The sequence below is a fragment of the Malus sylvestris genome, chromosome 7 (genome assembly GCF_916048215.2).
Source record: "Malus sylvestris chromosome 7, drMalSylv7.2, whole genome shotgun sequence".
Classification (NCBI taxonomy): Eukaryota; Viridiplantae; Streptophyta; class Magnoliopsida; order Rosales; family Rosaceae; genus Malus; species Malus sylvestris.
In genome coordinates, this window is record NC_062266.1 from 12,126,413 (window position 1) to 12,149,387 (window position 22,975).

At 37.6% G+C, this 22,975-nt stretch overlaps 1 protein-coding gene across 5 annotated transcripts; it reads left to right on the forward strand.

Annotated features, from left to right (window-relative positions):
* Window positions 1–989: 989 nt before the first annotated feature.
* LOC126629036 (protein VASCULAR ASSOCIATED DEATH 1, chloroplastic-like) lies at window positions 990–21,430 on the forward strand. Of its 5 annotated transcripts, none has more exons than XM_050298930.1 (19): window positions 990–1,323; window positions 1,597–1,656; window positions 3,432–3,482; window positions 3,719–3,784; window positions 5,112–5,207; window positions 5,370–5,468; window positions 5,961–6,058; window positions 6,151–6,338; window positions 6,821–6,861; window positions 7,328–7,409; window positions 7,551–7,637; window positions 7,762–7,816; window positions 8,077–8,143; window positions 8,294–8,393; window positions 17,398–17,459; window positions 17,551–17,593; window positions 17,680–17,981; window positions 18,255–18,499; window positions 21,081–21,430. In XM_050298930.1, exons 1-19 carry the CDS (start codon window positions 1,126–1,128, stop codon window positions 21,094–21,096), a joined length of 1,956 nt encoding a protein of 651 aa, XP_050154887.1. In that variant the 5' UTR covers window positions 990–1,125; the 3' UTR covers window positions 21,097–21,430. The 5 variants fall into 5 exon arrangements, with proteins under 5 accessions (XP_050154887.1, XP_050154886.1, XP_050154883.1 ...); XM_050298929.1 differs by lacking the exon at window positions 21,081–21,430 and adding an exon at window positions 19,166–19,492; XM_050298926.1 differs by lacking the exon at window positions 21,081–21,430 and adding an exon at window positions 19,176–19,492.
* Window positions 21,431–22,975: the final 1,545 nt, after the last annotated feature.

Sequence of the window (22,975 nt, forward strand, 5' to 3'; positions counted from 1 at the left end):
CCACATTAGCCATTAAATAAAATTTTAACATACTATATTTGACATATTCTTTGAAGATGCTCTAATTTTTCTTCAAAAAATTAAAAGAACCACTAATACTGAAACGTCGGTTCGAAAAATAAAAAACGAAGAAACGGAAGCAGCCTGATTGATAAGGATATCTCCACGTCTAAAATGCTTTGGGTCACTTTCAAAAAGAGATTAATAACATTTGAAAATGTATTATTAAATAAGGACGTGCACATAAATGAATTAAATCTTAAGTTGAGTTTTAATTCGAATGGAAACATAAGAAATGTTTTCAATTCTGCTTAGCATTGAATATGTGAGAATAAATGTGAAAATAAAAGATCTAAATGATTTTGGAAATTAAATTTAACGGTCAAATTCGAACTTGAACTATATTATTATTAACTCATTGTGATGTTTAGTCTACTACTCCATCCCTTAGTGTAGATAATATTGTTTGTTAAAAAAAAAAACTATAAGTGTTAAAGTATTTTGCATTGAAGATGGTCTTCTAAAGATCACCCCCTCTCATTTAGTATAACTAATATCGTTTGTGAAAAAAAAAAGTTTTCTAAAGATTTTCTTTTTAAATTTTTCGATGTATTGGAGATGACTTTATTAGAGTATTAGACATCTATTTTTTCAGACAGCGATATTGAAAAGAAAAAATTAGACTTAGCTTCACAATTCAATTAAATAATAAACTTGTCATTTATAATACTTAAAACATAAAAGTTTTTCATTTACCTATTAAAAAATATTACTTTAACGTAATACCAATATAAAGATTAATTTTGTCTACCGTAATTTTGTCATTACGTACCGACTATCCGATCCAATCATAAACTCACCACGAACCCAGCGTGCATTGTAATTAGCTCATTATTCAATTTCGAGATGCCACGTGGAAAAACGTCAACGTCGGACGACTGACCCCATACTGACCGCCTCTGGACTTTCCCTCGTTTTCAAAGAGTGAGGTCGACTACAACTCCCACCCCCACAACCACAACACAGCAACCTAACCGACGCTTTTTCCCCCAACCAAAATTAGAAGGTCCACTTCTCCTTCCCCTTCGCCCCGAACCCGAAAACCCGACCCGAAACGTATCACACATGGCCGTGGCCACCGCGAGCCCGGAGAGGATCGAAGCTCCTCCGCAGAACCCGATCAAGGATCCCTCGCCGTCGCCGTCCAGGCTCTCCACCGACGCCCCCTCCGAAGCTGAACGCTCGCCCTCGCCGCTTCTCTCTTGCTCCGCCGACACGCCCAATCGCAGCGAGACTCGCAATTCTTCTCCCACCGCCGATCTGGTCATTCCCGATCATACACTCGTAGCTTATTTACTTGTATTGTGGTTCGGGAAAGTTCGTAATTTTGGCCTCCCAGTTCGAAAACACAAATCTCACTTAAAATTCTTGAGTATTTGTTAGTTAATTGCTGCATTTCAACTTAGGAAGAAGAAATTAGTGCAATTTTTTTTTGAAAAATGAATTTAGACTTGTTTACTGAAGAAATGATTTTTTTTTAGTATAAATTGAGGAAAATTGGGATTATTGTTTTATTTTTTTTCTTTTATATTCCAGTCCGCAGCATCATTGAGGAGTGAAGAGTATCGCCAGTTGTTTCGCCTTCCGCCCGAAGAAGTGAGTGAATATAATTTCGGGTTTTATTCAAAGTGTTTTTTCCCCTTTCATTTGTGTTTTTTCGTTTTGATTGATTTAGAAACGGAAAGTAAAGTATGGATGTTACCATCCTGGGACTTAAAGTAATCGTGTCTGTCAACCAAACTCGGAGCAAATCTTGTGCTTATCTAGCAATGCAAAACTGTTTAGAGGTTTGATACATTTCTAGGAATAACAATGGTGAACTGACAGATTTTCTATTTGAGAGTTAACTGATTTAGGGAAGATCAAAGAGCAATTGTGATCGGACTATAGCGGAAAAGTAATATCCTTGAGGCTGTTCTCGGAGAAGAAATGTTGAACCTCTGATTAGTAAGAAAAAGGTTATGTATTTAGGTACCGTAAGTTTGCTAGAGTTAAAACTCAACAGTGTACTGACTTAAATAATAATAATAGAGAGGAAGGTACTTGAGCATCAGTCCTGATAGAAGGATCCATCACCCATCTAACATAATTGATCAAACTTCAGCCTCTTCGTTCAAGCATTGCACATGATATACTATGTTATATATTATATTATACTGTAAAGTTTAACTTGGAAGTCATGGCAAGTACCACAAGTCCTTAAATTTTTAGCAGGTTGTACCTCATTTTCAAAGAACTAAGAATCTTTTTCCCTAAATACCAACTTGATATACACTATTTTTTCCACCCTTTTGGGTTGATTTTTAATGCTCTACAATTCAGTAGGTTTCTTATTTAACTTTCATATTTTGCAGGGTTGTTTCTCCACCCTAATTTAGTCTTACTGTCGTGAAAGTTAGAATAATCTTTATTGGGTGGTTAGCTAATTAGAAATAGGATGTGATTGGCAGCACTAATCTACTTTTGGCATTGAGATATGCATCAAGTTTTTGAACTTTGTTAAAATTCAAGAGTCTGTTCTCTTTCCCAAATGCATTGGTGGAGAAATGAGACACAGAGCTGAGTACCAAATTCTTTTTTGTACTATGTTTTACTGGTTGTCTTATATAAGTAGCATCATCATGGCTAAAATACCTGTTAAATGCGGCTAAGGAGTCTTTTGTCAGGACATTTAGTTCATATATGTCAAATCATTGTTGTGTTACACTCATCACGTGATTTCATTTTAATGAGTACGACACATATGAACATGATCCGATTTTTCTGATGAATTATTTAGAACCGGTCAAAATATTTTGAAGAAAAACTTAATTGCTGAACTATGCCATAAGGTATGAATAAAATCCATTTATGCAGGAATTATAATGTGAGTAGTTAGCCTGGGAGCAATATTTGGCCTGTTAGGCATTGCAGTGAATGATAGGAGGTAAAATGCCTGTTTTTCCTCGGATATCTTCACTTTATCCTTGAGTATTAAGTTTGTAATTGAAAGGACTACTACAGTTTATTCTATATTTTACTTCTTAAAAAGGTAGACTGGGTCATAGGATGCATTAACACAGACATTATTGACTTTTGGATGACATTTAATCGTTTGTGTGACAAAGTGTACAATGTCCACTAGTGGTATATGTTGATGCTAGGAGGAACATGCCTTTACATGTTGATTCAAATAGTTATAGTTGTTGAGCATTTAGTGTGATGTTAAGTAGAGGAAGTTCTCTCTCCCTCTCTCCCTCCCTCCCTCCCTCCCTCCCTCCCTCCCTCTCATCCATGCATACATATAGTTGAACCTCTACTTTTATGTTATTTGAGTGTATCTTTGACATTTTCTCTTTTTTTCCTGTACTTTTTTTTGTTGTTTTCTTTAGGTCCTCATCGAAGATTTCAACTGTGCATTCCAAGAGAACATACTTATTCAGGTTCATTTTATACGTTCTATAGGTTATTATTTAGAAATTAAGTTTTATGTCAGGTCTTATAGTTAAAACTGATGTACTGCTTCTCATTGTTTAGGTAGTAGGTTAATGCATTACCATACTCTTTGTTTTGGTTCATGATGAAAATTTGATTTTGTCGAAAATTATAACTTTTCTTTTTACTTCTTGATTGAACATCGTTTTTAACGCGTTGCTAACTCATTACATGTTTCTTGTAGGGTCATATGTACCTGTTTGTTCATTATATTTGCTTTTACTCAAATATATTTGGATTTGAGACAAAGGTATGATATTCAATTTGTGTCCTGAACTTTGTCCTATTATAATAAATTTACAATTGTTGCAAATTAAGTGCTATGCATCTTATATTCTTTTCTTTGCTAACTTTAGCCTCCTTATGCTGAAATTTCATCTTCCTTTTTTCTAGCAATTTTATATATAAATTCAACAAATCTTGTTCATGCATTGATTGTGCACTAATACACAAAACCGAGCGCAATGGCGTTCTAGGATTCACATAGCCGACCCCACTTAGTGGGAAAAGGCTTTGTTGTTGTTGTTGTTGCTGAGTTAATTAATTATTAATTCTATGTTTAAAGGGGCTTCAGGAATCACACAGTAATCAAAACTGATAATAATATTCCAAATTTTGCCAGCCTTTGATATAAAAAAGAAAGAAGCTAAGTATGGAGAATTATGTGGTGTTAAAACAGAAAAATTTTGGGGAACTTTATGGGTTTTGATACTGAAGCATAAAGTTAATTGGAATTGATACAGCAAGCCTTTTATATTGTAGGTTTCGATTAGATTTAGAACTTGAGTTTTTGGACGCAGATGAAGGTCTACAATTCTATACATGGATCCCCCCTAGTGTCCTCGATGGATAGGATTTGCTTAGTCATCTATAAGTAGCCTTTAAATCCAAAGAATTCAGCCATTGCAAACTTTTTAGGGTGTAGCCCACCTATTAAAAAGAGGGAAATGATAAGCACACACCCTTGTTTAATCCTGTTGTTATTTCTGTTTGATTTATTCAAAATGATGGCCAGAAATCAAGAGGGGTGTGTGAGAAGTTAAAAAGGGTTTGTGAAAATCAGCTCCCTTAAAAGATATTATCTGAGAAGATCTCTACTTGATATAAAGCTTTTAATACTTTTTAGGTTTAACCTTGTCACACTAAAGATGACCTAGACTCTCCTAGTGCTTCTTTCCTTTGATATCTTACACGGTCTACTGGAGTAGGTGGAACTTTGTTGCTATGGCAGTTCTTGAGGGTTGAAGGCAGGAAGGCTCTGAATAATGTATGGTTCAAGAGATTGTTTAAGAAGTTGTAGACATATTGGAGATATGATCCAAATAGATCTCAACTTCTTTTTTGGTTGAATGTTGTCCTTAAGTTTCTCCTAGGACATTAGGTGGGGAGTTCTTTTTCCAGTTGTGTTTCTAGGACATTGGTTGATTCATTCGTAATGAGGAGTGGTCCAGATGGTTCCATACATTGTTTCAGGAGATTTAAGCTCACTTTATGTGTACAATTATTAAAATTATGTTTTCATTTTGGTTTGGACTTTAAAAAATATCATTATGTATTAAATGTAAATTCCCCTTCAGAAAATAATTCCATTCCAAGAAGTCACAAGTGTACGAAGAGCAAAGACAGCAGGGATCTTCCCTAATGCCATAGAAATTTTTGCTGGAAGCAAGAAGGTAATGCTAAATCTGATGTTTACTTTGTCCTGGTGATATCTTGTTAACCCCTTACCCCTTTTAATGTCATTTCAGTATCAGCAACGATATCTTGCAAACCCCTTGCCCTTTTAATGTCATTTCAGTATCAGCAATATCTTACACCACTTACTGTTTTGGCAGTACTTCTTTGCATCCTTTCTGTCTCGCGACGAAGCACTTAAGATAATAAATGATGGATGGTTGCAATTTGTCGATGGTGGCAAAGAGTTTAGAGAACAGGTGTCTAATTTATTTTTTATTACAGTTGGCAGTGATAGATTCATTTCTTTAAGTGGATTAATTCATAACTTCTTTTTTTACTTATACAGAATTTCATGAAAGAAGATTTCATTTATGTGTACAACTCATTTTTGTTTTCTTTATAGATTTAACAGGAAATGTAACCATAGATAACTGGACATAAGTTGTTTTCTAATTGAAGTTCTAGTGAGGGCTGCTGAATTATTCTGTTCATCTTGGTATATACTAGTTCAGGAAAATGTGAAGGCCTAATTACTATTCTTAAAATCATATGATAGTGTGAAAGCATAGTTGCAAGAAAATGGAAAGACTTAACTAATAGTTACAAGAACATGTAAATTTCCTATGATGCATGATCAGTCTTTTGCCTTCAGTTTGACGTCAACATATTACAGTATATGAGTGCTTCACTCAAAAGATCTCATCTTGACTTTTTCTTCCTCCTCCCTCTTATCTGCAATTTTCTCTCAGGATTTGTTATCTGAGACTGGCAGCCAAGAGAATGGGGTTGGAATTGAAAAGGTGGAAAGTTCCCAATTCTTAGTTAATGAATTGGAATCCACTGACAGGTACTTCTCAGAAATATCTTTAATATTTTATTCTGGTATATGATGTTTTGTAATTGTGACTCGTCCTTGTATATTGAATAAACCTGGACCAGGAACAGGGATATTCATGTTTCACAAGACTCTAAGCTTGCATCCAGTGTTGTAGACGACTCTGCATTGACATCAATTCCAGAGCAACACGATATTGTAAAAGAGGATTTAGAACCAGCTCAGAATAGTGACCCTTCATGTTCGAAAGATACTTTGATCTGGAAAGAGGAAAACTCTGATGCTCCAAATGGTGAGTTTATTGTACAATCTACAATCATTGCTAATGTTACTTCATTTGTCAGGGATGATTGGGGATCAAACTTGGATTCCTCTGGGTGTTATAATTGTCTTTGTTGTGCTATGTCCCTGTGCAATACAGTTTCACCTCACCACTTCCATCTCTTTCTAGAAGCATGAAATATTTGGGGTCTTAATGGGATGGGATATGCATGAAACATTTGATCAGTGGATGAATTTCTGTATGACACAGTTATACATACAAATGTCCCTAGCCTTTTGTTTAATTTCTAAAAGGGTAGGTGGGGGTGAAGTTGGTCATGGGTTCAAATCTTGCTAAAGCATGTGTATATCTGAGTTGATTGGCTACTAGGTTTTGGTAATTTAATTGATGCTTCTATATTTTCTCTTCTTCAAGTTTCATTGTTTGAGCGTATTGAATCCATCAATTCTGGTTATGTCTTGTTAGCTGAGCTGGTTATTTTTGACATGCAGTTCCAGAGTGTTATACAAAGGTTGCAGAGTCACAGTTTCCGGTAATTTTCTTTTCTTTCTCTGAATAATTATATTTGAATGTATGCTAAGTACATTCTTCTCCCTTAAAGATTGGTATAGTTGCAGTACCCTCCAATCCATGTATAGTTTGATGTCTGCATGACATTTTACCTGCATTCCCCCGCCCCCGCCCCCGCCCCCCTCCCGCTCTCTTCTTTTTCTGAGATAATGGAATCTAGTTTCTGAGATAATGGAATCTAGTTTTGACGTCATATATGACTGTATGTTGGGGGGAAGAGTAAGAAAGAAGCATTCCTATTATATTTAAATGTGTACTTAAAAAACAAGAGGGTAGGTTTGTGAAGTACAACAAAGCTTCAGGAGGAGAATATATTAGCATCTTTTACATTCTGCCATTATTATTTTTATTTATTTTTGTCATTTCAAATACTGTTTCCATTATGGAAAAGTTAGTTTGAAAATTAACATCCAATCTGTGAAGTGCAGATAAAGGTTGAAGATTTCTTTAGTTTATTTTTCTCTGATGATGTGTTCACAGAATCATTTCATAGAAGTTGTGGAGATAAAGGTAAATTCCTGGAGCTTTGATGAATCCCTGTATTTAGTGCATAATTCAGGTTTCTTGATGGTTCTAGAATTTTGAGGCAAAGTCTTTTTATTATTATTTTGTTTTTAAGTTTCTAATCTGTATGTTTTTATGCCTTTTCAGAGTTGAAGTGTACTCCATGGAATCCTCATGATAAATTTGGGTTTTCCCGTGATGTTTCCTTTCAGCACCCAATAAAAATTTATTTTGGTATGCCCATGTTTTTAGTTTTATCATTTACTTTATGAATCTCTCATGTGGACCTACATGCTTTGTTGGTTGGTTCTATTATATGTTTCAGTCTGTTTTAAAAAATGTTTTTGTTGTCATAAAGGGGCAAAATTTGGCAGCTGCCAGGAGCTCCAGAAATTTCGGGTTCACAGAAACAGGTTGCTGATATTAGTGTTTATAATGCCATTTTTGAATGTTTCTTGAATTGGTTTGCATAGATTGTGATTATATTGTGAGGAAGGGATGACAGATTAACTTAGGTGCCATGTCAAATTGAGATCGTACATTTGCAAATCTTGTTTTGGCTGGGATGTATTATGAACTGTAAATAATCTAACAAATTTATGCAGTCCACACTTTGCTTTCATCTCAAGAATGTCTGTTATTTTCATGACACATTAACTTTGACTTTTGCCAGCCACTTAGTTATTGAGACATCACAAGAAATCAACGATGTGCCTTATGGAGATTATTTCCGTGTTGAGGTACAAGCTACATTTCATCCAATTTCATAATTCCACCATACATGTATTATATATATCTTTCTTACAAATTTATTGATTACCTTTCTAAACCTTGGCTGTTGTAGACAAAATAGAACTCAATTTATCTCATATATATTTTTTTCATTTCAGGGATTTTGGGACATTGAGAGAGATCCTGATGTATCAAAGGATTGCTGCAATTTGAAGATTTATGCGAATGTGGCATTTTCAAAGAGAACTGTGTGGAAAGGTGTGCCCTGGACAACACTTGTTTATTTCTGGAATTTACCTTGGTTTGTGTTGGCCAATCATGGACATAAACATGTGACATGAGAAATGATTTGATTGATTCGACATGGGAAACACCAGAGTTTCCAAAGAAATTATACGAGAGGCAAAGACATGCATAAATAGTTACATACGTATGAGTCAAGATGTAGTAAGTTGTACCAAAAACCCTATGATTTGAATATAAATAGCACATTAAAATACAAGTCATACAAAGAATTAAAGTTCATTAAAAGATGCACTTCTTGTTGAGAATATCGTGTTTAAGAATGAGAAAAATAGAACAAACTCCGGAAATCGAAAAACAAATAACCAAGATAAATAACACCAAGAATTTACATGGTTCGGCAATGTGTGCCTATGTCCACGGGACAGCAACAACAATCTTTCACTATATCAATAATGAGTACAACCAATAATCTTTGTCAAATCTCTAGAACTAGGACTTGACGAAAAACCTGAAAGAACAAGAACAAGAAATACTCTTTTCTTTTCTCACACTTTACAATATTCTCTCACTCTAATCCCTTGAGTGGTATACAATTTATTGTTTTGCTCCCTTCCTATACAAAACTAGTACACTAGCCCCTTTATATAGACATAATAAAGGTCTTCTTCAATAAGGATTATAAATCCTAATTGGAAACTAGTTATAAAACCTACTCCAATTGAGAAACTAACTCCAATTGGATAAACAACTCAAATTGGGAAAACAATTTAATCCTCTAAGACTATTAATTCCCAATAGACTTAGGACAACTTATCATAGGCTGGAAAAAACCCAACAAATTTCTTGTGTTTGGAATGTTCTAGCATTATGATCCTGTAGTGTCCAAGTTGTTTCTGACAAAATAAATAATACTTTAGATTATACATGTACATACATGGGGCCATTGTCTCTTGGGAAAGTGCTGGTGCATCGGAGAGCATTTCATGAGTTGTGCCCCTATGCATATTCCATAAAGTCCCCCCCCCCCCCACCAAACCCCCGCCGCCTGACCCCACAACATTTGGGAAGTAAGAAACTCCCCAGACCACTTGGTAGCAAACCAAGGGCCTGACCATTAGACTAAACACTCTTAGGTTATTCCGTCAAGTATAATTCTACCAAATCGTGTAATGGCAGTCTACTAGCATTTCATGAGCTGTGCCCCTATGCATATTCCATCAAGTATATTTCTACCAAATCAGTGTAATGGCAGTCTACCATTTAAAATCTAGTAAAATTTGTTTGAAGATATGTTTGATGCCCTTTGACTTGTGCTTTCTGTACATGCTGTTGAAAAAACCGCACACTACACCTTGTTTTTTAATGTAACCAACGACAATAGACTTAACTAGCAAATATAGAAAACTTAGAAACACACAAGACTTGTACTGGTTCGGCAAAACTTTTTGCCTACGTCCAGTTGTGATTTCTCTAGGTAGAGAAATCACCACTCCATTGATTAATAATAGAGAATTCTAGAACTTTTTCAAAACCCTAGAACTAATCTCTCTCTCTTGTCTCGGCTGTCACTGTTTTTTCTCTCCCAGATTTATGCCTTACTGCACTCTATTTATAGGAATAGGGTGCAATTTACATGTCCTTTACAGATTATAATTCCTATTCTAAGTGGAATAAGAAATTAGACTGCCTTTCCAATTCCAAATAGAATTCGAGGATTTCTAATCTAAATTGAGTAAGGAAACTAAGATTCTTTCCTAGTCCTTGTAGGAGAAGAATCGGTGCGCCCCTTTTTTTTCCCTAAAACAATCCTAAACAGAAAAGGACACTAATTGACGAGCCAAAAAACCTAACAATCTCCACCTTGGTGAGTCAAATCAAGTCTTGATCGTTGCACACCATACTATCTTTGAACCTTCTTGAAGCAGCTCTGGAAATCTTCAAGAGTCTTCACCTTGGCAATCTTCTTCTTGCCTCATTGCACCTCAAGTGAGGAGGTGCTCCACTTTAATCAATCAACGAGATCGATCGAGTTCAAGCAATGCTTGAACTTCTTGGCTGGCACTATCTTTGTAAGAAAATTTGCGGCATTGTCATCCGTATGAATCTTTTCAATCCAAATCTCCTTAAGACTCCACCCAATCTCTAATTATGTGATACCTTGCTTCAATGTGCTTTGATCTTCCAGAAAAAAACCTGATTCTTTGCCAAGTGAATGGCACTGACTATCACACTTCAGCTTCACACAATGTTGAGTGATTCCCATTTGACTTACCAAGCCACTAAGCCAAACTGCTTCCTTTCCAGTTTCGGCCAATACAATATACTCTGCCTCTATGGTCAACAAAGTTGTAGCTGGTTGCAGTAGTGCCCTCCAACTGATTGGTCCTCCTATGCATGTAAACACATAACCAGAAGTTGACCTTCTCTTGTCCAAGTCCCCTGCATAATCGGCATCCATATATCCTAACACCCTTGCATTTTCTTTTTGCTTCTCAAACATAATCCTTTCTCGCCAAGAACCCTTCAAATAACGCAAAATCCACTTGACTGCATCCCAATGTTGCTTTCCTGGATTTGCCAATTATCTGGAAACGACACTGATTGCTTGAGCTATGTCGGGACGTGTGCATACCATTGCATGCATAAGGCAGCCCACGACATTCGCATAAGGCACCTTCTCCATTACTTGTTGCTCTTCCTCAGACTTATGACACTGTTGCCCACTTAACTTGAAGTGAGCCGCCAAAGGAGTTGAAACTACCTTTGCTTCTTGCATGTTGAACTTCTCAAGAACCTTTTGAATATACTTGGCTTGTGATATCCAGATCCTTCCAGCGATCCTATCTCTCTGAATTTCCATGCCAAGGATCTTATGTGCAGCACCTAGATCCTTCATGTTAAACTCCTCGCTCAACATCTTCTTCAAGTCTTGAATTCTAGACTTGTCTTGACAAGCAATTAGCATGTCATCCACATATAGCAATAGTAATATGATCACCCCATCTTGGAACACATGATAGTATACGCAACAGTCATATAAACTTTTTTTAAAATTGATTTTCAGCATGAAGGAATCAAACCTCTTGTACCACTGCCTTGGAGACTGTTTCAAGCCATAGAGGGACTTCCTTAGCTGACATACTAGGTTCTCTTTCCCATATTCAACAAACCCTTCTGGTTGAGCCATGAAAATCATCTCCTCTAGATCCCCATGAAGAAATGCTATTTTCACATCCATCTACTCAATCTCCATGTCATTCTGAGCTGCCATTGCTAAAAGCAATCTGATAGAAGTATACTTGACTACAGGTGAAAAGATCTCATCATAATTCACCTCTTCGTTTTGTGAGTACCCCTTAGCCACGAGCCTTGCTTTGAATCTCACAGCATCTTGTTCATGTAGTCCTTCCTTTTTCCTAAATACCCACTTGCATCCAACTAGCTTTTTGTCTTTGGGCTTAGGAACCAACTCCCAAACAGAGTTCTTGTAAAGACTCAATTTCTTCTATCATAGCACTTATCCAACTATCTTGCTCATCACTTGCCTCTCGATAAGTAGTCGAATCTCCTTGACTAATGTTAAGAGACTCCATTTCTTTGGTCAAACCTAAACCTATCAGGTTTCTTCTTGTTTCGATTAGGTTTGTCCAGTGCTATGTATCTCCGGAATGCAGGTGGATTGTTGGTTGGAGTTCGAACCCTTTGGGATATCAAGCGGATTGGAGCGCCTTCAATTTGCCCTGTTTCTTGCTCCACCTGATTCCTAACTGGTGAACCATGTTGATGCTCTTCTTCCTTAAAACCACAGATTCGGCTTCTTGCTCGGTTTGCTCCACCTGAGCTTCTTCATCTCAACTAATTAACGGATTCTTTGTTGCTTCAATTTCAACATTGTCCTTCTCCTTACTGCTCTCGACTTCATTCAGAGGCATGGTTGTCTCATCGAAGACAACATCTCGGCTGACAACCTTTTCTTGTTGATATCCCAAAGCTTGAAACCCTTCACTCCTTTCTCAAAACCTAAGAGTATGCAATGTGTAGACTTCGGTTTGAGCTTGGACCTTTCATCACTTGGAATATGTGCATAAGCACTATAGCCGAACACCCTAAGCTTGGAATAGTCCATCGGCTTCTCAAACCATACATTTTCTGCACTCTTAAAATCGAGAACTGTAGATGGTGATCTGTTAATCAAATAACTTGCATGATTAATAGCCTCTGCCTAAAAACTATCAGGCAATCCTACATGAAATCGCATGCTCCTCTCTCTATGAGAGTTCGGTTCATCCTCTCAGCAGCTCCATTTTGTTGGGGATTCTTCTTTACTGTGAAGTGCCTTATGATGCCTTCCTGCTTGCAGTAATCAGTAAACTCATTACTTGTATATTCACATCCATTGTCACTTATGAGGTACTTGGATCTTTCTGCCAATTTTATTCTCGGTTTTTGTTTTCCATTCCTTGAACTTTACAAAAACCTCGGATTTCTGCTTTATGAAATAAACCCAAACCTTCCCAGAAAAAAATCATCCATGAAAGTAACAAAATACCTAGCTCCACCATTTGATTTAGTTGGTGCAAGGCCCCAAACGTCTGAGTGAATATAGCTGAGTTGCTCCTTCGGTTATCTGCACTGCTACTTGCGAATGATACCTTTCTTTGCTTTCCAAGAACACAATATTCACAAAAGTCCAATTTGCAAGATGACACGCCTTCCAACAGGCCTTGCTTGTGTAATTCTTGCAACCTTTTCTGGCTTATGTGCCCGAGCCTATGATGTCAGAGTTCAATCTTGTCTTCTATACTCTGATTTACAGAGATAGCTACTCCCCCGACTATAGTGGTCCCAATTAACTTATACAACTTATTGGGTTGTAGGTCACCTCGCATTACCAGGACATGAAGAATCGTCCCCCATTAAGACTTCCCCGTTACTGGCTTCCCTGTAAGTATCAAACATTTCTCTTATTGCACACATATGAAAAGTGCATCCGATATCCAAAATCCAATTTGTGAAAGCCTTGGAGCCTGATATTACTAAAAGACGCTCCTTGTCACTCTCATGCTCGGTGACTACACTAGCTGAACCTAAGCTTCCTTCCATCTTGGCTTTCTTCTCTTTCCAAATCTTGCAGTTCTTTTTCCAATGATCAAGTGAACCACATTCAAAGCAACCTTCCTTCTTTTCTTTTTTCTTCTTGGATTTTGACCTACCTCTGTTGCCGGTTTTCTCTTCCTTTGTCTTTTCCCGCCCCCTCTCCATAAAGGCCTTGAGAGCTTTCAGTTATATCATCCAGTTTAGCATATGATTGAAGAGCTTGAATTACGTCTTCAAGCTTCTGGGACTCTTTTTCAAATGTTAGAGTTGTTCAAAAGTGCTTGAAAGACGAAAGTAGAGACCTTAGCAAGATGATAGCCATATCATCTTTGTAAGTTTCTTCGACCTTCTGAAGATTAGCTGTGTAATTCTGGAACGTGCATATGTGATCTTCAATATCACCTCCTTCTAGTCGAAGCCCGAATAGTTCATCTTTTAGAAAAAATTTATTGGACACGATTTTGCCCATATAAACATTCTCCAACTTTTCCCATCCTTCCTGGGCAGTCATCTTTTTGATGATGTGTGACCGAACTGGTCTTATGAGATGGATCTCAATGGAACTCTTGGCCTTCTTGACAACCTTAGTCCATGCTGCTGCTGTCATGTTTGTCGGCTTCTCACCATCGAGTGCATCATCCAAATCCTACTGTATCAGTACGTTCTTCATCATCCTTTGCCAGTCCGTGAAGTCATTATTGCCGTCAAAGGGCTTTAATGCAGGTCCAAGATCCGCATTCATCTTCCCTTTTGACATCATAGAACACCTTGAACTTAGCTCTTGATACCAATTGTTGAAAAAACTGCACACTAGACCTTGCTCTTTAATGTAACCAATGACAATAGTCTAAACGAGCAAATATAGAAAACTTAGAAACACACAAGACTTATACTGGTTCGGTAGAACTTTTACCTACATCCAGTTGTGATTTCTCTAGGTCTAGGTAGAGAAATCACCTCTCCTTTTATTAATAATAGACAATTACAGAACTTTTGCAAAACCCTAGAATTAATCTCTCTCTCTTGTCTCGGCTGTCATTGTTTTTTCTCTCCCAAATTTAAGCTTTACCACACCCTATTATAGGCATAGGGTGCAGTTTACATGTCCTTTATAGATTATGATTTCTATTCTAAGTGGAATAGGAAATTAGACTTTTTTCCAATTTCAAATAGACTTCTACGATTTCTAATCTAAAATGAATAAGGAAACTAAGATTCTTTCCTAGTCCTTTTAGGAGAAGAATTCGTGCACCCCTTTTTTTTCTCTAAAACAATCAACAACAACAACAAAGCCTTTTTCCACTGAGTGGGGTTGGCTATATGAATCCTAGAACGCCATTGCGCTCGATTCTATGTCATGTCCTCCGTTAGATCCAAGTATTCATTTTCTTAGAGTCTCTTCCAAAGTTTTCCTAGGTCTTCCTCTACCCCTTTGACCCTAAACCTCTGTCTCTTAGTCGCATCTTCTAACCAGTGTCTGGAAGCCTTCTTTGCACATGTCCAAACCACCATAACCGATTTCTCTCATCTTTTCTTCAATTTCGGCTACTCCTATTTTACCTCGGATATCCTCATTTCTAATCTTATCCTTTCTTGTGTGTCCACACATCCAACGAAGCATCCTCATCTCCGCTACACCTATTTTATGTACGTGTTGATGCTTCACCGCCTAACATTCCGTGCCATACAGCATTGCCGACCTTATTGCCGTCCTTTAAAATTTTCCCTTGAGCTCAGTGGCATACAGCGGTCACACAACACGTCGGATACTCTTCTACTTTATCCATCTAACTTGTATTCTATGGTTGAGGTCTCCATCCAATTCTCTGTTCTTTTGCAAGATAGATCTTAGGTAGCAAAAGCGGTCGCTCTTTGGTACTTCCCGATCTCCGATCCTCACCCCTAACTCATTTTGGCCTCCATTTGCGCTGAACTTGCACTCCATATATTTTGTCTTTGATCGGCATAGGCGAAGACCTTTAGATTCCAACACTTCTCTTCAAAGGTTAAGCTTCGCATTTACCCATTCCTGAGTTTCATCTATCAACACTATATCGTCTGCGAAAAGCATTTACCAAGGAATATCATCTTGAATATGTCCAGTTAACTCATCCATTACCAATGCAGAAAGGTAAGGACATAAGGATGAGCCTTAATGTAACCCAACAGTTATGGGCAAGCTTTAGATTTGTCATTCATGAGTTTTTACGGCAGTTTTTGCTCTATCATAATATCCTTTATAGCTTGGATATATGCTACTCGTACTTCTTTCTTCTCTAAAATCCTCCAAAGAATATCTCTTGGGACCCTATCATACGCTTTTTCCAAATCTATAAAGACTGTGTAAATCATTTTTCCTATCTCTATATCTTTTTATCAATCTTCGTAAGAGATGGATTGCCTCCATGGTTGAGCGCCCTAGCATGAACCCGAATTGGTTGTCCGAAAGCTGTGTCTCTTGCCTCAATCTAAGCTCAATGACTCTCTCCCAGAGCTTCATTGTATAACTCATTAGCTTAATGCCCCTATAGTTTATGCAATTTTGTATGTCGCCCTTATTCTTGTAGATAGGCACCAAAGTGCTCTTTCGCCACTCATTTGGCATCTTTTTCGTTTTCAAAATCCTGTTGAAAAGGTATGTGAGTCATGCTATACCCGTCTCTCCCAAGACTTTCCACACCTCGATTGGTATATCATCTGGGCCCACTGCTTATCTATGTTTCATCTTTTTCAAAGCTACAACCACTTCTTCCTTCTTGATTCGGTGGTAAAAGGAGTAGTTTCTACTCTTCGGAGTTAATCAACTCCCCCAAAGAAGTACTCTTTTCATGTCCTTCATTAAAAAGATTATGAAAATAACCTCTCCATCTGTCTTTAATCGCGTTGTCTGTAGCAAGAACTTTTCCATCCTCATCGTTGATGCACCTCACTTGGTTTAGGTCCCTTGTCTTCTTTTCCCTTGCTCTAGCTAGTTTATAGATATCCAACTCTCCTTCTTTGGTATCTAGTCGCTTATACATATCGTCATAAGCCGCTAGCTTAGCTTATCTCACAGCTTTCTTCGCCTCCTGCTTCGCTATTCTATACCTTTCACCATTTTCATTGGTCCTATCCTTGTATAGGGTTTTACAGCATTCCTTCTTAGCCTTCACCTTTGTTTGTATCTCCTCATTCCACCACCAAGATTCCTTTTGGTGTGGAGCAAAGCCCTTGGACTCTCCAAATACCTATTTTGCTACTTTTCGGATACAACTAGCCATGGAATCCTACCTTTGGCTAGCTTCCCCCTCTCTATCCCACACGCATTGGGTGATTACTTTTTCTTTGAAAATGACTTGTTTTTCTCCTTTTAGATTCCACCATCTAGTCCTTGGGCACTTACAGGTCTTGTTCTTTTTTCTCTCTCTTTTGATATGTACGTCCATTACCAACAAGCGATGCTGATTAGCCAAGCTCTCTCCCGGTATAACTTTGCAATATTTATAAGTTATACGATCTCCTTTCCTCATTCGAAGAAAATCTATTTATTTTTCCCTAAAACAATCCTAAACAGAAAAGGACACTAATTGACGAGCTAAAAAAACCTAACACATGCATGCCGCAATGAGTTTCTAGGGGAGGATCTTTTTAGTGAAAATTTGTGCTTTAGTTAGGGTAGCTTTGCTTTAACATGCTTTGTGCTATTTGTTTGAAGTTATGCAATAGCCCTTGAGAGAGTCATGATTGAAAGCAACTCTTTAATGGTTTTATACTATTCAATTTTGTAGTGTTTTGTGTGCCATTCTATCCATTTTAAAACGATTATTATTTATGTCGGTGTATGCTCGTCTCTTATATACAAAAAATTAGGGATGTAGAGTAATTTTGTGATCAAAGACCTAATATTATGTTTGATCTGATGCTAAGTATGAAATTGCAGGCAAAATAGTGCAGTCTACCATGGAAGAATGTCGAGAAGTTTTTGAAACCTGGATAAACATGGTATTATATATTTATTTATTTTTGCATCTGTGTGGATTTTGGAGTTTGTCAGAGTTGCCTAAAATTTTGCATGGACTAATGTTTCATTCAGGCACATGAATTGTTGAAGAAGAAGAATCTAGAAAAACAAGAAGGTAGGACTGTTGTGGACAAATTAAATCATGTAATTATTGTTAATGTGGATACTCGGATCAATTCATATAATTATTTTCATAAGCAGAGAGGATTGCTGCGGTTACCATTGTTCAGAAATTTGAAGTTCATCCTCAAATTGAAGCAGAGATGGGTGTACCTACAGAAAGGTTTTACGAGCCCAGGGAACACACTAGGGTACAACACATGTCTAAATCATTGGATGCAGCCCGGCAAGTTGGGAAGCGGTTGCTGGGAGGTACGGTTGATGTTTCCCCTCTTACATCATGGTTAAGAGAATCTATGCTGAAATTCCAGTCCTCATTGAGAAGTCCAAGCCAGCTTCCCTTAATCATAGTCATCGTTTTTGTTGTGATTTTCATCATGCAGGTATTTACTCACGACCATATTGGTCAAATATTTGTTATCACGTGTTGGCCCTGGTGCTGTGTACATATTTCCTTGAATTGTCGTCATGTTGGATTAATTTGTTACTATTTTGATCTTTGCTAGTAACCGCAGTCAGAACGTTAAAATTGCATTAGTTTGTGTACATTGTGCTGCACGATGCATAATGTGACGGCTAGTGGGAATTTGCATTGCGTCAGCTTTCTTAATCGTTCTTTTATGTTAGTTAAACATAATTTGTTTCTTTGATTGTAGTTGAGCATACTTGCGCTATTAGCTAGACCCCAACACATCCATGTGCAATCGCCTGTGGACTACGGGAGTGGCTTGGGAAGTCAAGTAGGTGAAAGATCATCGGAGGTGGTCGCTTGGCTGGAGAAGCGAATCCACCACCTAAAAGATGAGATGCGCTTGGTTGAGACTCGGCTGGAGAGTATGCAGCATGAACATGCTCTGTTAAAAGCTCAACTCAAGGATATTAATCATCTAAGTAAGCGCAGGTAACGTCCAATTGTATATCCTTCTAATTCTTCAAGTGATTACGAAATGTATGTTGTCCTTTTTATTCCGGTTACAAAATATGTGTTGTTCCGTTATGAAGAAAATCCGTAAACTTGTAGAGAAAATTGTTAATTGAGATTTATAGTTAAGTCATTCCTCTTGGGAACGGCGAATCACGGCCTGTCAGAATGCTCTCATTTGATTTCAAGTGATAAATTAAATATCCCGTAGCGTCGATTAATTATACATAATAAGAAACAGCACTAGTTTCTGTTTTCATTTTCCGTGTGTTTGCACTCAAAATATACCCATTTTTACTTATTTGGGCAATTTGGGTAAAATATGGCATTTGGAGGATTAATATGCAAGAAAGCTAACTTGGAAAGATATTTAGATGCAAGTGGAGGGGTTTGACATTATAATATTGTTCTTCCAATTTGTTTTGGTGGTGGAGATTTACCAAGAGAGTTGTTTAATCAAAGATAAAGTGCATGCTTTTTCATGCAAGTGGATGGAAAGTCACCATGCATGCTTTCGGGCAAGAATATGTGAAAGAAGCCAACTTGCTTCTTTTAATTGTTAGTTTATTACAAGTGGGAAAACATGTGATGAAAACATGTGGTGGAAATACAAGTTCCCCTTTTAATATTGTTTCTACATGCAAGTTGGCAAAAGCAATGCAAGCTACCCAAGTAAGGAAATGCAAGCTGCCCAAGCTTCTTTCGAGCAAGTACAAAACCTCAACAGGGGGTTTCTTCCAAACCTCTATATAAAGGAGCAGGAGCACAAGGATTAGGAACACTCAAAACAACCAATCAAAACTCTACTCAAATTAGCTCATCAGCTTCCTTGTAGACATTTATTTTTAGCCAAGCATCCTTTGCTTTTCTTGTTTATTAGCTCTGCTACTCACTTGTAGTATCGATTTCATTTGTAGCTTTTATGTACTCATTTCCATCATATAAATTACAAGCAATCTGCAATATTAGTCACTTTCCTCTGTCATTTACATTTCCAAGCAACCTTGTCATTTACATATTATTCTATTTCTCCATATAAGTAAAGTCCTTATTTTTAAGGCAAAGAAAGAACTTTGATTTGAGTAACTCCTACTCAATGGCACAATCTCTTGGTTCGAAGTCAAACTCAGGCACAACCTCAATCATTCAAATCCCGTCTACTAGCGGCATCTAGTAGTGGCACGCCCGCACCCTACCAATCTCGTATGTGAGCAAATCCCCGGCATGCCCGCGAGGCCCCATGGCGGATTTAGAGAGCGAACACCGTGCCTTGATATGCTCTTTTAGCAAGTGTTTCAAACGAATGATTATTCATGGCTTTTAATTGTTTATTGGGTCCCTTGTTTATTTGGCAAAGCTTGAGTAAGATAACTGTGTGGTATATACAGCAAATTCTGTGCATTCAAACCTTTTGTTTAGTCCCCATTGCCCGAGACACCCCTTGGGGAACAACTCGAGCCTCCGCCGAGAACAGCACGAGCTCATATTGACGCCTCTCGAATAATATTGCCAAGAAGAACATATGACACTCGAGACAGAGAGATGGCTCGAGAAGCACTAAGTTATTCTGGAGGGCCGGGGGCTCTAGTTATTCTGGAGGTGCGTCTTGAGCAATGGAAACTAGGCAAAAGATTTTAATGCAATTAGGCTTATTAAGATTTTCACACATAGAAGAGGCAGAACTCTGAGAGTTTTAAAATAAGGGGACCTAGAAGGTCTTTTTTCCGAAATTTCCTCTCAGGTCCCCCCTGAGATTTTAGGGCTTGTATAATTTCACTAAAAGCACAGTTGTAGTTCTAAATGAAAATAAAATAAAATAAACTTATAGGTTGAAGAGTGATATGAAAATAAAGTTTAAGAAAGTTAAGAAAGTTAAGAAATCGAGGGCAAAACATCGGACTTTGTAAAACCGTAACTTGTAGAGGGAGTAGGATTCTCCTAATCTTTCTCCTTCCTCCCCTACTCTTGTAACAGTTAAGATTAAATCACATCAACATTTTTTGTTGAATTCTTTATATAGAGAAAAAAAGAAAGTGTAAAAGGAGGGGAGGGAAGGGGAGGGGAGGGGATTCTATTCCCTTGCGAAGGGAGCCGAGAGTTAAAGTCGTCATAGGGAGAGCAAGGAGAAGCACCTCTACTTTTTCTCGTATTTTCCTTTTTTTAGGCCGCGGTTGGTCGAAGCTCTTGGGAAGATTAAAGAAAGAATATGTTTTTCTTCTGTCAAGAATTCATCCAATAATTTATAACCTAATATTTTCAAAAATGTTCGTTTGGGCTCCTAGAATATGGCGCATTGGGGGTTTTCTATTTGATTGCATTGAAAGGCCCAATGAATTGGGATTTCCCTATTGGGTCAAGTCATTTCAGGGCAAGTGGATCACTTATGATGAAGAGGATGGGCTTCAAAAGAATGATTCAGAGTTTCAAGTAGAGACAAATAAGGCAAAAAGGAATTGACTTGCTTATTGAACAAAACAAATTATATTGTCATTACTGAAATCGCATTTTATTTGATCTTGAGTACCAAAGTCGTTCTAAAATGATTTGATTCAAGGCACAGACTATTACAAGATTGAAAAGAATGGGAGCAAAACCGTGAAGGAAAGAACTCACAAAACAAGAAGATAGATCGTGGAAGTCACACACAAGGGCCATGAATTCACCTTCAGCTGGCTCTTGTTCTATATCTATGGTTGAGAACCGATCTAAATATGTGTTCCCGCACTTAAAAAAAACTTGGGGCATATCGCTCAAATCATTGGTCAAGTACTGGATGTAGCTTTCCCACTGGGCAAGATGTCTAATATTTACAAGGCTCTGGTACATGAATGTACTCGAGAAAAGAACTAGATTGTGTACTGATAAGACTAAAAAAGAATACTCACAAAAAATATATGATCCTTTCTTCAATGGACCCTACTACGGACGAATCAAATTGTCCAATTTCAATTATGTGCCGCTCGTTGACATCTAGTTTCCATTGTTGCGTGCAAGTTACGCGCCAGCCTTTGGTTGTTCGTTGACACCCCCTCCGCCATTCGATTCATCTCCCAAAGACAAATCCAATAGTGTAGATAAACATGCCCAAAATCGTTAGAGATACAACGGTGAGGCCAAGAGTGAAATCATGAATCACTTTTATCTTCCTCCAAGAAATCTGGACATCCAAGATTATCGATTTTGTGATGTCAACTTTTTGAGACCATATCTCACTCGTGTTTGATGATATCTTATGTCGTTGGAAAGGTCAAATTACAAAAACTGACTCTAACAGCACGAAAAGGGGGTCACAAAACTTGAAAAGAATCACATTTTTCTCCAAACAAACCTTTTCTAGCAAACGGGTTGGAATTTTTTCACCAAAGTTCATACACAAGTTCATATAACCATGAAGAACATATACCAAGCAACAAAATCTAGAAATTTCAAAGGAATAAAAACGTGAATAGCTCAAGCAATCTTCCACGGTGGGTCACGTTCTTACAACTCGTTTCACGAACCACGAACAAGAGCATCACAAAATTGAGGATTCGGTTGCATCTAACCCAGCTAGATTGCCTAAGTACCTTGTGCCAATGCACAAACATCAAACTGCCATAGTTCTTATTAGCTTTTTTATACTAGGGTCAAAGGTGATACCATAGAGGGTAAACTAAGAGAGAGAAAGATTACTAGAAGAGTGAAGATATTTTCCTCTCCACAAAGTCTCTTTATATAGTGGCTAGTAGGGAAGGAGAAAATGAAACAGTTGATGTCTTTTGTTGGTGTGTCTTTTCCCTTTCACAAAGTCTTATATAGTGGCTAGTATGGAAGGAGAAAATGAAACGGTTGATGTGGGACAAAGAACACACACACACACACTTATATATATAACACCCATATTGGATGGACTAATATTGTATTTTATATATCTAATTATTATATAAATCCTACATATATGTTATTGAAACTGGTTTGTTATTTAATCCTATGTATCAATTATTCGTTTTCTTTTCTTGTTTCTCATCACTTATGTCATCCCTTATCTTTCTTCCTAACCAAGTCCTTAACAGAAACACAACAATCCAAATAAAAAAGTTATGAAGTTTATTGTCATATATATACACAAGTATGACCACAATTTTATGTTGGTGCGTTGAAAAGCTTTAGCTCCGAAGCAGTTAAAATTGGCGCCGACGGTTACTCCGGTCATTTTCGCTTAAACCGACTGAGGAAGTGTTGGGTATGGACGGCGCTACCCCTGCTGCCAACAGAGTAGCAGGACGTGCCACGTCCCAAGTCGGTGCAGTCAAACGGAAACCGCAATGCGTAATAATGTGTCGGTGCCAAGGATACTTGTGGCTTCTGAGACCCCTCCAATAAGAAACAGACAATATTGGCCTTTTTAGGGTTTTAGTCACGCTCTTACGAAAACACGGGCCCCGGTGGTTTACGTATAAAAAGAACCCCACCTGC